We start from the raw sequence: 17,226 nt of genomic DNA, 5'->3' as shown, positions 1-17,226 counted from the left end.
TCCTCCCACCCCGACAGTGAATCTCACCGGACTGGAGTTCAAGAACACGGAAACACAGCGCAGCAGACATGGCAATGCTCAAAACAATCCCTCAAACTGATGTGAACGATGCTGAAGATGATGAATTCATATGTCCTGTGTGTTTGGAGATATTTATCTCTCCGATGACCACACAGTGCGGACATACGTGAGTATCCATGAGGTCTTACCGCAGTAACTTCTCGACTGACATGTGTAATGTTTATTTCGTTATCACGTGCAACCGACGCACTGCCTTCATGCCATGCAGTTTAAACTTAATATGATTGTGCCCAATTAATGATCAATAAATGTAGTTGTGATATGAGTTTCCCAGAAGACAGAAATTGGTTACTTTCAGTTTTGCTTCTTGTGTAGAAAACTTTGCTGTGTGGGATTGTGGGAATTGTAGTGCTAGCTTTATTATGCTTTGATCAAACTACAACACCCACAGTGACCTATGAAACAGGGTCTTTTCCATTTTGATGAGGTAAAAAAATAAACAAGTTCTTTGATATACATTTTAAGGGTCATACATTACCGACAATCATAACAAAACACCAGTAAAAGCGATAAAAAGAGGAATACTTTGTTAAAATAAATTGAAGAGTATTTTGATTCATGGACTAGTTTATTTAAATAGGGGGGAAATGGTGGTAACAGTGTTGATGAAATCTTCAAGTGTGCATAAAAATATATAGGGTGATTGGGAGATTGTAAGGTTTCTTGCCATAAATTAAAAACATCAGCCCAACACATGATGAATTTCTGTAATCTGAAACATGTTAACTATCCATTTGAACAGGAAACACGTTTATATTATAATGAATGGATGTGTGACATACATTTTTATGTAAACAAACTGAGCCAAACAGCCCAACATTTTTGTGGTTGCACAAGTGAAAATGTCGGAAAACACAAATTTAGAGCATAATCAATGGTTATCTATTGCAAGGTTAATCATTTTCTTAATTAGCTAAGTATTTAAGCACTGTCCCAATCACTCAATGGGACAAAATAAAAATAAAAACCTAATTCTGAAAATAGAAACATGAAATTGACACATTTTTACTGATTGTGTTGCAGTAGTGCATCATATTCATGGTTCCATCAAAAGTTTGTGTAAAATAGTAGATATGACAATTGTATGACCTTATTATGAAAAGCTTGTTATTTTCCTTACTTCATGCATTTCAGGGTCAACTTCCTGTTTGATGCCCCGCCCACCTACATAATGTCACACCAATGAGGGCGTCTTATTTTGATTATGTGGTCTCACAGATAGGACTCAGCAAAAAAAGGTTTTATGTTCAACCATTAGGCGAGAAAAATCACCCTTAATTTACCCTACATTGTGAGAAACAGTCATGTATCTTGTTGGAAACGAAAGTGGGATTGTTTTGTTGTCATCCAAATGTGAATATTTGCATCAAACATTACTGTTTTAAATAAAACATATCCCTTCCGTGTGGTCAGATTCTGTGAAAGCTGCCTTCGGGAGTGCTTGCGGCCTCAGAAACCTGTGTGTGCAGTCTGCAGGTCTGATCTGCACAAGTGGGAGAAAGCAGATCGTTTGCAAGACTTGATGCAGAGATCAGTCGGGAGGTGCAAAGGCTGTACAACAGAGGTGTGTGGGTGCATGTTTGCCAGTTAAACTGTGTATGTTACGTTTAGATGGCATTACTTATTCATTTATAAGTGCTTATTCTGTCCAAAAAACACCCACTTGATCGTGGGGAGATTGTTAAACACAGTAGGGACATGTTTATCTGAAATAGATTATACTGCAATAATTGACTAATAGATAATAGAAAAAAAAAAGGCATTGAATGGTTGTACAGGAAATTTTTACGAAATTAGTGACAAGTAGGGTTGCAATATTTACAAAAAATATATATTGGTGTGCATTTTTTTTTTTTTTTATTAAATGTAAAATTTAGCTGAGAGTGTTTTTGCGCTAGTACCTTGGAAGGGATAGGCCTGTTGTGGACCGCCGACTCCTGAAGATTTCCATATTCTTCATATTCTGTGCGGTGATTAATTCATGGTAGTGACAGAAACTAATGGACTTATTATGCCCCCTTTTACAAGATGTAATATGAGTCTAAAGTGTCCCCAGAATGTGACTTAATTTTCAGCTCAAGATCATTTATTTTACCATGCCCCAAATGCCCGCTTTTGGGTGGAACTAAAAACAAGATGTTTTTGTGTGTGTGTCTTTAAATGCAAATGAGCTGCTGCTCCCCGCACCCATTTCCAGAAGAGGGCATTTCCTTCGTGCCTCAGCTCAGATACTCCAAAACTGAAGAACAGCATAGCGCAGTTTCCACAAAACATGTTTTTGAATTCCACTGCTCTGCCTTTCCGTTATTTTCCATGCAAACATGCGCTAGAAGGACCTTGCTCCCCCCCCCCCCCCCCCCTCCAATTCGAGGCCATTCCTACGTTTTTTACAAGTTAAACTTCCTTTAATTGAGCGCTGTGTTTTTAAAACGCTGTTTCCTGTGCAAGACGCTATAAAAGATGCCAAGACGCGAACGCAAATGTCAAACACATCCGTCTAGCCAACGACTCATTTTGAGACACTGTTTTTTTTAGTTACCATCTGTCACAGAGACTGCTAACCAGGAAGCGCATGAAGATGAAGATTCAAACAAAATAGTCTTTAATCCAAATATATCACAAGAAACAGACAAAACGCACTTTAACATTGAAAACACCGAACAAAGAACTGAAGGAAGACAGGACTTAAATACACAGAGCTAATTAATGGGCAACAGGTGAATGGGGATATACAGTCAAGGGAACAAACTGGGAAACTGGGTCACACGGGCAAACGGGCACTGAACTTAAAACACACTGAAACATCAAAACCCTGACACCATCATAGGGTAGTTGTGTAACACACTGCTGACACACATTTACTGTAGTAAAAGTCAGTTTTGCATAATAGGTCCCCTTTAAGAAGTGATATTTGCCCCCCCTAAATTGATTCATTTTAACTTCATAAGAGCATTCCTTTATTTTCTAAATGTATTAAATATATATGCCACCTTTTATGCCCAACATGGCTTAAAAAATAAATAAAAGGTGCCGGTTTTTTGCATGCGTTCAGCCAATCAACATACACTTACGTCACTGGTAGTTCCTATCCACCTTTTTCCTACGCCTCATGATGCGAATTATGGGAGTAACTGTAAACGATCAGTGAAAGGTTCACTCTATGAACGCAATAATAAGCATCAACAACGGGGTACAATGAGATGACGACATTATTCTACTCACCCTTCAACCATTGACCATTAAAAGGACATGTAAAAGCATAAAAGCATCAACCAATTAGTAAGTACCTCAGACCGTGAGCAACCCCAAAGCTTGATTATTTCTGCAGCAATATTATGGACGTGTTAAATATCTCTGTAGTGATATTTGTCTGTATTATGTAACGCGTTGCCTTAATCAAAAATGTTCATTAACTGGAACATTGAGTGATAATAGTTCAAAGCGATTTCCGTCATTTTGACAGACAATATATATATTGTATTTACTTGCTTTAGAAACGTTCCAGTAAACACTGCTAATGGAGACAATTATATTATAAAGCATCCGTGTGAAAACAAACCCGGAAAGAGACGTGAGGGTTTGGGGAGAAAACGAGAGATTCTCAGTGCATTCCAGTGAATCATTAATGCCATATACCGTAAATTACATCAGGAAAGCAGACCACAAATGCACAGAATATGTTGTCCTTTTTATACAAACGAAAAAAAGAAAATAATCTGTAGGAAGAGAAGCGTCTGAAAAGAGCTCTTGCCTCAGATATTCTTGTTATACCACGTCACATTAAAATACCAAGCGCTACATTATTATCTTGAAGTCTGAACATGAAGGAAGTTGTACAGCTCTTTCAGTCAAACTTACAGATAAGGATTATTTGTAGCGCAACCGTATGATTTGAAATGATTTGTTTCAGTCTTTTTGAGTGGAAAAACCGGAAGTGCCTCCTGTAATGTAAAACGCAGTCGGCTCGTCAGGAGAAAGGAGGATTGTGCTGGGTTAGACCATTCTGTGAAGTAGGAGACAATTTAGTCCCTCCAAAAGGCGTCCCTATAACTTAAATCATTCCCAGTTCCTGCGGTGCGAACACACCAAAAAGCGAGTACTTCCGTTATTAGTTGGGAGCTAGGAGAACGCTCCGCCGGTGCGCAGGACCATTTAGAGACAGAGTCAGTAGAGCTAGAGCGAGCCAGAGTAAAACTGTCTCAGCAGAGCGAAGTCAACGCTAAAGTTGTCAGGAATAAATGAATAACGAAACACCGCTACCCTAGCAGAGCAGGATAAAGAAGAGACAAAAACAAGAATGTGGCTCTGCTCCCCAAAGTCTTTTCACACAATCTCCACCGCTATCAGCCAACACACACGCCTAATGGAGATGGGATGTATATAAGTTATGCAATGGAAAGAGCTAAAAGGAGGGCTAAGAGAGGACATCTCCTATGTTAACCTGTGGGGCTACAATTCACTCTCTGTGTGTTTATTGTGGAGTAAACTGTGTGCGTTTACACAGCTTTAAAAAAAAAAAAAAGTTCCGTATAGCATGCGTACGACCAATCAACGTACACTTAGCCTACATCACTGTTAGTTCCTATTGTGCTTGTGTTAGACCCTACTCTGAAGTATGAGCTAATTAAGGCGTTCCTAGAACTACATCCGTTCCCAGTTCCTGCGGTGCGAACACGCCAAAAAGTGTGTACTTCCGTTATTAGTTCTAGGAACTTTGAAAAGGTCCCTCAGGTCGAATGTTTCGGTGAGTGTAGCCCACACACAACACAACACAACACAACACAACACAACACAACACTGAGGTATACAGCACACAGGCAGTGTTAGTGAGGCCGAAACACCTGTTGAACAAAGAGGACTGAGAATCTTAGGAGAGGGCCAGTTCAAATCAAAGGTAATTTCCCAGTTAAAGTCCCCCTGTAGTCAATCAAAGTAATTAAAGTAATTTCCCAGTGTGATTGTCAATCATTTTATCATGTTTTTTTTATTTTTTATGTATACCTTAAAACTCGTCTTTGATCACCAAAATGACATTTAAATGTTTCTTCATGCCTTAAAATATCTTGAATGTAACTCGACACCATTGCCTCATTTAGTATGCGTGGTTCTATGAATATGCAAATGAGCCCCGCCTCCACTCACTCACTCAGCTCAGAGATCCACTGGTTGACGATCACACGTTGATCTGATTGGTTACAAGGTAGTTTGTGACGTCAGAAACACCAGCGATTTCAAAGCGTGTTTTTGAGACTGTCTTTGGTTCACTGCAGTTTTAAGGAGAAAATACTTATGAATTTGCACATGGTTTGTCTTAAAGCATATTAAAAACACCACATAGACACACAAACTATGTTATAATCTGGATTTTCACCACATGGAGTCTTTAACAGTGATGGCCATCGATTCACACACAGCATTGACTTCGTTAATATGAAAGATGAAGACCATCAGACCCGGACCGGTTCTGCAGGAGTGTCAGAGAAACTGTAATAATAGCATTTGCCTTATTGGCAAAAGAGATATTTGCAGCGTTGAGAAATGTAGCCAATCAAAGACATATCTGTTGATCTCTTCAATCAAATGGAGGTTTATTCAGTCTTTTTAAGTTGTTCTAAGTTTTACTAAATTATTAAGTTAACCCAGTACCTTTTAAACACGTGTAGATTCGTGTCAGACTGATCAAAACCTCTGCATCCTGATTTGTGGAAATCGTGTGCTATCAGGCAATCTGATGTGAGCTTTCGATTCCCACAAGTGCTGTTGAGCTCAGTGTGTGGTGTATGCATCAGCCGGGCCGTGAACAGACTGTGTGTTGACCGTGAGCTTCTGTCTGAATCCAAGATGTTACTGGTTAAAATGTGTGTATCTGCTACCCAGGTTCTGTTGTCTGACATGAGAAGCCACACAGGGATTTGCTCCAAATATCAAGACTATATCAAGGATGGTATGAAGTCCATTTCAAAGACCCAGCCTTCCATTGTCAGGTAATATAACGTTCTTCAGCATTTAATACTGTATATGGGTGATTTTTCAATTAGGATCTCATATATATATATATATATATATATATATATATATATATATACACATACAGACATATAGGATATGCCTTATACATAACATCTTTACATCTACTATCACCATGAAATCAAAATTGATGATTCTTATTTTTTTATGGAATATTGCAGTTCTTATTATAAATAATTAATTTGTACACATCTTTTTTTTTTTTCTTTTTTTTTTTACCTGTCACTCACATGAGATCACAGCAATAGCAAACCCTGATGTAATAGACTTCATAGAGAGCGAACATGTCCGACAGCATTTCTCGCTGCTTAAAGCGATAGTTCACTTCAAAATGAAATTCCTGTCATCATTTACTCGCCCTCGGGTTGTTTCAGACCTGCATGACTTTCTTTCTCCTGCTGAACACAAAGGATGATATTTTGAAGAATATGGGTAACCAAACACAGTTGATGGACCCCATTGACTTCCATAGTATGTTTACCCCAACGGTCAAATTATCTTCTTTTGTGTTCAGCAGGAGAAAGAAAGTCATGCAGGTCTGAAACAACCCGAGGGCGAGTAAATGATGACAGGAATTTCATTTTGGAGTGAACTATCGCTTTAAGCAGCGAGAAATGCTGTCGGACATGTTCGCTCTCTATGAAGTCACGCAGGTCAGGCATACATAACAATGTACGTAATAGACGCGGTTTAAAGACAGGCTACAGATCCTCTGGGAACACTGGGAACATTTCTGTTGCTTCTACAGGGCGCCACATAATAATGCCTACCATTACACTCAACCTAACATATACACTTATAGTACTGTGTCGCTACAAGGAGAAGAACAATCCACTGGAAGGATTATTGTATTAAATTAAATATTAGTTCAAAAATTAGTTAAATTAATTTGTTAGTCAGTTATTGTAACCTCAGTTGGACCTTTGTGAACTCCGGCAGTTTTTAACACCGTCAGACGAAGGTTTCTGTTCATTTTGAAAGAAATATTTGTATTCTTTTTTTCCATTTATTGTGTTAAAATTTTAAAACATCAATCAAACAAAAAGATATTATGTCTGATTTACCAAGAACATTGGTTATATATGTTTAATATTAAAAAAGAAGGGTAGATAATTAAGGAATTTAGGAACTGGATTGTTCATAATAATAACCATAACCCAGATAATGTATTTATTTACTTACTGACTTAGCTCTTTTACTGAACACAATTATTACATAATTAAAGTCTTTACACTGTTGTTGGATGAAGCAGATTAAAACAGCATGCTTAATGTTAAACAAATTAAGTTATGAAGTGAATAAATGTACATTTTCAGGAAAACCCATTCCGTCACATGGTTCATGAGATATAGCCGACATGATGAACATACATGACGTGGGTGTATATAATGTACAGTTTAGTGTGGGGTATGCATATTCAATCATTTTAATGAACTTTTTATCATTCAAAGAATATATGTTTCTAATCATGTCTTTATTTTAAGTAAAAAATAATAATAATCAAAGAATCTGAGAACTTCACACGATCCATCTTTGCTGAGCTTTGCCTAATTAGCTTCACCCATTTCTTGTGAATCCTTCATCTGGACTGACACACACACTGCTTGGTCTCCTGTTCCTTTAGTTCAGTGCCGAACCGCCACACGTTCACCTGTCCCTTCTGTAAGCAGCAGAACCTGGACCAGGACGGTCTCGTGGAGCACTGCACCTCCCGCCACGCTCACGACCAGCGCCCAGTGGTGAGGCTTCGCTTGTGTCTCTAAACTACATTAAAGACATTAAAAGAGTGAAATGTAAATCATTTTTTGAAAATGTAAGTGCCCCTTTAGTCTTGAGACAAAGGAACCAAAGCATATTTTGTTGTAGTTACAGTCACGTGAAAAAGTAAGTACACCCCGTGGAAATTATTGGCTTTTTTTAAACATATTTGTACGAGCAAGACTCTTTGAAACAGTGCCTATTACCTCCTTGAACAAACCCACAAGGAAAATTCACTTTTTAATCATTTATTCAACAAAAACATCAATAAATGCTATTTTCTTCTGTGGAAAAAGCAAGTACATCCTTGGGCTCCGCAGTTACAGCTATACTCATCTATCACATGCTGTGTATCAGTCTCATTAATAGGCATTGTTTCAAAGAGGATCAAATCTTTGCTGGGCAGCAAATATGTCAGAAAGCCAACAGTTCCCATGGGATGTACTGGTTTTCACATGGCCGTAAGTTTAGGAGACTAAACACTGGTAGAGGCTGGTTGCATAAAATGCTTAGATTTTAAATGATTGTTTTCTTCAAGAGTGGGTCATAACTTGTTGTTGATTTTTTATTTTTTTATTTACCTGTATATTCTTGAACCATATCATTTTAATTGAAAATAAGCTGCTTCTTTTGTCTTTTTTTAACTTTTTTATTTTTATTTACATTATTTCACTAAAACAGAAACAAAAAGAGATTATTCCAGTCCAGTTCTAGTGAAAACATCATATTAGGTCATGCAATGAGTCATTATCTCTTACAAGGGAAAACATGTCATTGCCCCGCATGTGATGAGTGTTGCCACTAGAGGGCAGGAAGGGTCTCAGTGGAGCTGCTATATTGAGCACACAAACTGGAATATGGGAACCATTTTATGGGAACTTATTTATTTGAAATAAAATTTCACTTGAATTAGTTTTTTTATGCATTCAGATATATATATATGTGTGTGTGTGTGTGTGTGTGTGTGTGTGTGTGTGTGTGTGTGTGTGTGTGTGTTCTGCATTAGGGATATTCTATATTCTCATCCCTTCATTTGTGTTTGTGTTTGTGTGTGTGTGTGTGTGTGTGTGTGTGTGTGTGTGTGTGTGTGTGTGTGTGTGTGTGTGTGTGTGTTCTGCATTAGGGATATTCTATATTCTCATCCCTTCATTTGTGTGTGTGTGTGTGTGTGTGTTCTGCATTGGGGATATTCTATATTCTCATCCCTTCATTTGTGTGTGTGTGTGTGTGTGTGTGTGTGTGTGTGTGTGTGTGTGTGTGTATTTGTAGGAAAAAATTAAGTAAAATAAAAAAATATTTTCCTATGACGGGTCAGTATCAGGAAAAGGAGAGGATTAAGGACTTTTTTTTTGTATACCCACAAAAAAAAAATAATATAGTGTGTGTTTGTGTTTCTTATTTAAAGTGTGGTACCATCCAGATGAACACCTGCTTTAAAAAAAAAAAAAAAAAAAAAAAAACCCTTTCAGATCAAAATGAGCCAAACAGAGGAGTCGGGTTCATCTTTATGCAACCGGTCAAAGCAGGCTTTACTGCAGCCAGTGCTGATTACTGTAAACTGCATATATGTTCTGAACAATTTAACCAGCAAGAAGTCTCCATCTCAGAGTCTCTGCACAATGCCACAATAAAGGAGAATTAGTGGCTCTCCATAGCGTGAGCCTTTCCCTTTAAACAGAGAAGAGTCTGAGAAGTGGCAGAGAGTATGTAATCAGTGTTCATCTACATATATCGTGATATATACTGAATATATATAGTGAACCTCGTGTCTCTCCTGCAGGTGTGCCCGATATGTGCCTCGATGCCCTGGGGCGACCCCAATTACAGGAGCGCGGACTTCTTCCAGCACCTCAAAATAAGACATGCTTTCTCTTACGACACTTTTGTGGTGAGTCGGTTATAACAGTTCAGTGCCCTGGTTTTCCTCTGTTAAAAGAAAAATGTCACACTGTCCATACACTGAATCAGTGATTTAACATGGGTTCTCTTAGTAAATTAAGATTTTACTTAACTTGTAGTTTACTTTGGTATACATAGTAAGTCAAATGTAAGTTAAGCTGGACATTAATTGTGTCGTACTGATATAAAGCCTGTTAGTTTAGCAGAGCTGTTTGTTATTAAACCATATGTGTTGTAGTTGTGCAAACTTATGAAACTGTAAAGTTCACCAAAGTATAATTATTATTAAAACTGGAGAAACTTAAAGGTAAAGTGCAGCCAAAAATGTACTTTTAAGTTGTTCTACACCTGTACGAGTTTCTTTGTTCTGTTGAAATCAAAGATATATACAGTACAGGCCAAAAGTTTGGACACATTTTTAATGTTTTTGAAAGAAGTTTCTTCTGCTCATCAAGCCTGCATTTATTTGATCAAAATACAGCATTTTTTTTATTTTTTATATAGTGATATATTATTACAACTTAAAATAATTGGTTTTCAATTTATTATACTTTAAATTATCATTTATTTCTGTGATGCAAAGCTGAATTTTCAGGATCATTACTCCAGTCTATCACATGATCCTTTAGAAATCATTCTAATATGATGATTCATTATCAAAGTTGGAAACAGTTCTGCTGCTTAATATTTTTTCATAACCTGTGATACTTTTTTAGGATACTTTGATGAATAAAAGGTAAAAAAAATTTAAAAGAAGCATGTTTTAAAAATAGATATCTTTTGTAACAACAATATTGTCAGTCATTTTTTTCTTTCTTTTTTTTAAATAAATCAAATGATTTGCTCCTCGCTTTTATTCAGCAAGGATGTGTTAAATTGATAAAAAGTGATAGTAAAGAAGATTTATATTAGAATTTTTTTTATTTTATTTTGAATAAATGCATTTCTTTTTAACCTTTTATTCATCAAATATATTAGGCAGCAGAACTGTGTCCAACACTCATAATAAATCATCATATTAGAATGATTTCTAAAGGATCATGTGATAGACTGGATGTCACATGTGACACTGAAGACTGGAGTAATGATCCTGAAAATTCAGCTTTGCATCACAGGAATAAATGATAATTTAAAGTATAATAAATTGAAAACCAATTATTTTAAATTGTAATAATATATCACTATATATATATATAAATAAAAAAAATCTGTATTTTGATCAAATAAATGCAGGCTTGATGAGCAGAAGAAACCTCTTTCAAAAACATTAAAAATAGTTATGTGTCCAAACTTTTGGCCTGTACTGTATATATTTTGGAGAACGTTGGTAACCAAACAGTTGCTGGACCCCATTGACGTGAGATGGGGAAAAATAAATACTATGGAAGAACAATGGGGACCAGAAACTGTTTGATTACCAACATTCTCCAAAATATCTTATTTTGAATAACAAATATTTCCACGTCCCTATAAATAACCACGCATTGACCAAACAACATGTCGCTCATATTGCTTTATAAAATCTATTAAATGAAAGATCATAGTTTTCTAACCTAAACCTAATTATGATCAGAGGGAAATTATTCTGCTCTAAATGGCTTCTATCACTGATCAAACTTATGAGTTTTTGCTGTTTAATATTTTAAGTTGCTTTGACTAAATTGCCTAAAAATTGCCTATTTAATGTCTATGCAATGCCAACTTTTGTCCTAGATTAACTAGTTGAGTCAACCTTTAAGTGACTGAAATGGCTAGCGGTTTGAGACGGCTTGTGACCAATCCTAAATGGATATTGTTGTGTTTTTGTCAGGATTATGCTACAGATGAGCAAGCCATGATCCAGGAGGCTCTCCAGCGCTCCATGCTGGAAAACTGACATCATGGACCCCCGGATGAACGTAACACAACCAAAAACTACTGATTGTGCTTAAAAGAGAATCAACTACAAGGGGATTCAGGGCTATTCTGATATATTATTATACATACACTAATTTTGGTAATGCCAAAGTTCCCATTGGTGTAATATTGATGATTTGCTTATTCAAACTCAGTCATAACAAGCACATGCATCACATATATTCATGTACAAGACATTACGATATACATTCATAGCTGTCAAAATAAATAAATATATTCTGCCAATCTATTATTATTTCACCTTTTTATAACAGATTTTTGTTTATATAGTAAAGTTTGTATAGCATATTGTCAGATTTTGTGGCACTGGAACAGAATGGCCCGTTTTAAAGTGTTTCCCTTTCATGGGTTATTCTGAAACCTCAGTATTGAGGTGAGCTCATAGGGTAGAAATACTGATATTGAATCAGATCAGTCTTTTGATCCTGAGATTGTGATTTGTCTTATTATTTTGTTGTTTTAAGAAGCAGTTTAACTCTTGTTGGAGGTGTGTTTGACGTTTTGAGATGAGTTTATGTTCAAACCAGTAGGGGGCAGTGCTGTATCATTAATCCACTGTAGATGTACTTGGTCTGACTTCTGATCTGCCCTTAAAGGGATAGTTCACCCAAAAAAACTCAATTCTGCAGTTTTTCACCCTCATGTCGTTCCACACCCAAATGGACCACAAAAAAAATAAAAAAAATAAAAAAATTCCAAGACTTTAATTGTTGTGTTCAAACCTGTTCTTCAAAGTGTCGTCTTCTGTGTTTCACGGGAGAAAGTGTCATTCAGGTTTGGAGCAATATGAGGAAGTGTAAATGATGACAGAATATTCATTTTTGAGTGACATTTTTAAGCTCAAAGTTCATAAATGTAAACCCTGTAGACCCTGTTTGCACTCTTCATGTTTATATAGCAGTCATACTGTAGATAGCAGTTTTATAATAAGTGCTGTAATAAAGTTAGTCTGTTTAAATTGGGAGTAGTTTGAAATCCTGCGATATATTGAACAAAATTATAAAATTGCGGCCTATAAAGTGAAACTTGTGAAACTATGAAGTGTTGCATGTTGTGCTCTGCTTGCTTTATTCTTGTGTTATTATTATTAGTGCTAAATGGTACTGATTCATTAACCTGTAAGTTTCTTGGGTGAATTGCTTGTGTATAGATAATAAATTTTTTTTTTTTTTTTAAAGCCTTTAAATGTTTCAGATGAAACTGTTTTAGTGTATCTTTCTTCAATCCTTGATTGTGTTACTGAAGCATGTTCAAAAACAGCCTTTATTACTTCTTCACCCCTTCACATATTGCTTTTTCCCTTCTGTTTAATGCATGTGCTTTCAATTTGGTTACAGTGTGAATCCCTCTCTCCCCCCGTCCGCTCTAACTCCATTACTGTTGTTCATTTTCTGTCCCACAGCGACTGTCAGCTCTCATGTCTGAAGGTGCTAAATCCTGATAAATTAAAGCTCTTTAATTATTTAAACACTGGACCCTGAAATCACTGTGAGTGATTTATACTGGTGTGTTAGACATGCTGGGCCAGAAACAACACCCACCTCTCTGATGGATGACTGGATGGAGGGGGGAGAAAACACACGCTAGAACAGTAACAGGCCCGTTCCCTCAAACCTTTATGCAGAAACTGCTCATCATTCAAGTCTCCAAAAATGATCTCACAGCCTGATGATTATGATTATGATGAAATTATGTATGATAGAAGAAACAGGAACCATGTTCAGTTCCTCGTCCACGTGTTTAGTCTGACGATACAGTTTCTGGTAGTGAACTCTCCTTCAGGTCACAAAACAACACAGTGCTAGCACACACATGCTGTAATACTAATGAAAAACCATGATCTAACTTTACTGAGCCTCCATTGGACAGACAGTGATTCATGTTTCCTGAATTGTTGAAATACTGGTGTCCGGGACGCTGTGAGCCGAGAGACATGCAGGGTACACCGCGAGTGTTTAGCATGTGTGCTATGAATGAGTAAAGTGCTCATAAACTGTTGACATATCATTCTCACTTGAATCGGAGAGAAACGGACCTGGTTCCAGGGATCGACAGTTGATGCGTCGAGTGGATGAGGTTGTCCACAGTTCACTTCTCTTGGCTCTTATGGTCTTAAACATTTTGTTCACACATGGCATGTTTGGTTAGTTTAAAACGAACCCTGGAGCGATTGCTCTGTTAGTGCGGTTCAGTTGAATAAGTGTGAACCCTGCCGTCTGAACCCTGGTGCCACCATGTGGACCGAGACGCTGAAAAGATGAGACTCGATCCGCTTTCAGACGAACTCTGGAGCGATTGCTTCTGTTAGTGCGCTTCATTTGAATAAGTGTGAACACTTGACTCCTTTACACATTATAAAAGCTCTTCACGAGTTCTCAGCTGGTCAAAATACCATCACATATAGCTACACACATACAACGAGCGCTTTTAGCCCAGAACACAGCCTTGTTTTGGATGTTCGGTAAATTCAGTCACGAAATATACATAATAAAAGCCGACCATTCAGGTTTTGAAACATACAGTATTCCTGTGCTTTAAAGGACAAATCCAGTGAAAAATGAACCTAGGGGTAATTAACACATGGTTACCGAGTCGATCGTTCCCTGAGATGCGTTTTCATGATAATCGAATATAAAGTGTTTTATCTTTAAAAACAGATTAGCTCATAACAATAGTATATAGGGCACAAAGTAAGTAAAAGTAAATCGCTATTTAATACCTCTAACAAGGCTCAAAATAGCCTCACACTAACACGGTAGCATAATGAGGGTCCATACATGCAAACCGAAGCATTGAGAACTTTGTAAGTGTACAGACAGTTTAATAAGAAGAAACTTTATAAAGACAGTACATTATGCGTTTACATGCAGGATCCATCTTGGAAAACAGTATCGACTAGTCGAGCCACGAACGCCGTGCTACGTTAGATTTCACTATGCGTAATTCCTATCGACCAGCTCACTTAGCGCAGCGTTCGTTGCTCGACTAGTCGAGACTGTTTTCCAAGATGGATCCTGCATGTAAACGCGTAATGTACTGTCTTTATAAAGTATCTTCTTATTAAACTGTCTGTACACTTACAAAGTTCTCAATGCTTCGGTTTGCATGTATGGACCCTCATTATGCTACCGTGTTAGTGTGAGGCTATTTTGAGCCTTGTTAGTGGTATTAAATAGCGATTTACTTTTGCTTACTTTGTGCCCCATATACTATTGTTATGAGCTAATCTGTTTTTAAAGATAAAACACTTTATATTCGATTATCATGAAAACGCATCTCAGGGAACGATCGACTCGGTAACCATGTGTTAATTACCCCTAGGTTCATTTTTCACTGGATTTGTCCTTTAAGGTTCGATATCTTTAGGTTCAGTGTTAAAATACCAATGTGAACGCTAAGCGGACCAGGACTAAAAGTTTTTTGGTCCAGACCAAGTGTGAACAAACCCTTAGTCCTGGTTGCTTTAGCATTCACACTCCCATTTTTTAACACCTAACCCAAATATACAGTATTGCGAACCACAGTCGAACCGCTTCAGAGTTCGTTTGGAAGTGGATCGAGTCTCATCTTTTCAGTGTCTCGGTCCTCTTGTTTGGTGGCGCCAGGGTTCAGATGGCAGCGTTCACAATTATTCAAATGAACCACACTAAACCAATCACACCAGGGTTCATTTTAATCCAACCAAACGTGCAAGTGTGAACTTGCTAAGAAGAACTCTTTAGCCACATTATAGCTGTCGGGATTGATTTTGCTGGAAATTGCACACATACATGATTCACGTGTCACGTCATATCTGTACACAGAGAGAAGCTCTGGCATGAAGCTAACAAATGAGCAAAAATTACATCCCAAACAATTTTATAAAAACAACAACATAAAGGTTATTTATTTGTCCATCCACTCTGATAAGATGCCCTGCATCCATGAACACACCTGTGCCTCGATCCACGCTCATCCTTGCAGAGGAGCAGAGCCGAAGAACAAGCTGAGATGCCAAGTTACGTATAGTCTGTATAATGTCTGTTGAGGATCATCACAATAAAGAGTTAGCAGATATTAAGCAGACAGTCTAATACTCTAATGGCGGATGCAGTGTTAATTTTTAGGCACTAAAGTTTCCGCTACACTTGCAGAAGAACATTGTCTTTGTCGAGCTTTGACCGAAGTTTAGTATGATACCATGGAGAGCACTTTCAAATTATGTAGGATGCGTATGATAACCTTTTTATCAGACCAGCAGATCCTTGAAAGAAAACAACTACACAAAAATACAAGAAAAATGTTTCTTGATATTAAACCTAGGGTGATGTGCAGAACATTATTTTTAAGAGGAGCTCTCACTATGCCTCAATATTGCTTTTTAAACCCATTTATTTGGGGTTTGTGTAGATAAATTGTTAATTGCACTTCTTTGTGAGTGACAGGGGAATTTATGATGAAACTCTTCCCGGCAATCAGTGGCGAACAGCAAGTTTATTTACACCGTCCACTGGGACAGAAGATGCTTCAACAACGTTTGTTGTCTTTCCTTCCCACACACTGTTTCAGTAATTAGTTTCCAGGTCTCCATCAGGCTCCTGCCTCTACACAGTATAAATTCTCCAACCTGCTACATGCTTTTCTTTTTTAAAGATTTCTTCTTTCTTCTTTCCTCGTGTTTTTTCTTTTTTTCTTTCTTTTGCTCCTGGCAGCTGTAGAAGTTCTCTTAGTTTGATCTAACAAGTTACAGTAGGGCTTGCAGGCAGGAAGGAAATGGTCCTGCAAAACACTGTCTCTCGCTCTCACCGTCTCCTCGTCTCCCCCCTTTTTGGTGGCAGTTGTTTTAAGGAAAGACAGAGGTAGGAAAAAAAGAGAAGAAAGTGAACATACTGAATGAAAATTTCATAAAGTTGAGCATGTGGTTTCTTTGATGAGGGAATGTGAAATGGTGTTAAGTCTCAAGGCTGTGTAAAAGCGGTTATTAGCGTCACATGTTCCTCCTGCAGGCTTGTGCCGTGAGAGAGACGAGGGTTTTGTTTTCCTCAGATGTGTCTCATGCCTCCTTTTCTCATGTTCCCTTCTTCAGTCGCCCATGTAGTCTCCGAACTCATCACCTGTTAGAAGTGAACATGACAAGCACTCATCAGCACCTTCATCTCTGGCAGTGAAGTTGTTCTCCAATTGACTAAACAGACATTTTGACTATAGGCCCACATACAAATAATCTACCAACTCAACTCAACTCAACTCAACTCAACTCAACTCAACTCAACTCAGAGCCAACTCAAATTAAACAAATTAGTTCAATCAAATGAACTTTTATAAGTGATTAGAACTTTATTTTTCTTTTGAGTTCATAGAACTGACACATTTGAAGTAATCTGAATTGTTTCCTTGTTTTGAGTTTAATGAACTTGTTTCTTTTAATTTCAGCAAACTTAAATTTAATTGAAACTGGACTGGGATTTCTATTTCCCAGCATGCTTTGGCATGACACTCAAAAGGGAGAGTAAATGCTAATGTTTTTAAAATATGCTAGTTTAGAAAACTTTCTGTAATTTTTTT

The 17,226-nt window shown here is 37.4% G+C and overlaps 1 protein-coding gene across 1 annotated transcript; it reads left to right on the top strand.

Annotated features, from left to right (window-relative positions):
• Nucleotides 1–9: 9 nt before the first annotated feature.
• rnf114 (ring finger protein 114) lies at nt 10–12,882 on the top strand. The gene is made up of 6 exons (XM_082145265.1): nt 10–187; nt 1,495–1,645; nt 5,959–6,065; nt 7,733–7,847; nt 9,647–9,754; nt 11,576–12,882. The coding sequence occupies exons 1-6, from the start codon at nt 69–71 to the stop codon at nt 11,639–11,641; spliced, it is 666 nt and encodes a 221-aa protein (XP_082001391.1). The 5' UTR covers nt 10–68; the 3' UTR covers nt 11,642–12,882.
• The last annotated feature ends 4,344 nt before the right edge of the window (nt 12,883–17,226 follow it).

This window comes from Leuciscus leuciscus (assembly GCF_965113295.1).
Source record: "Leuciscus leuciscus genome assembly, chromosome: 18".
Classification (NCBI taxonomy): Eukaryota; Metazoa; Chordata; class Actinopteri; order Cypriniformes; family Leuciscidae; genus Leuciscus; species Leuciscus leuciscus.
Note: the sequence above shows the minus strand (reverse complement) of the source record. Positions and strands in the feature narration are given on the sequence as shown.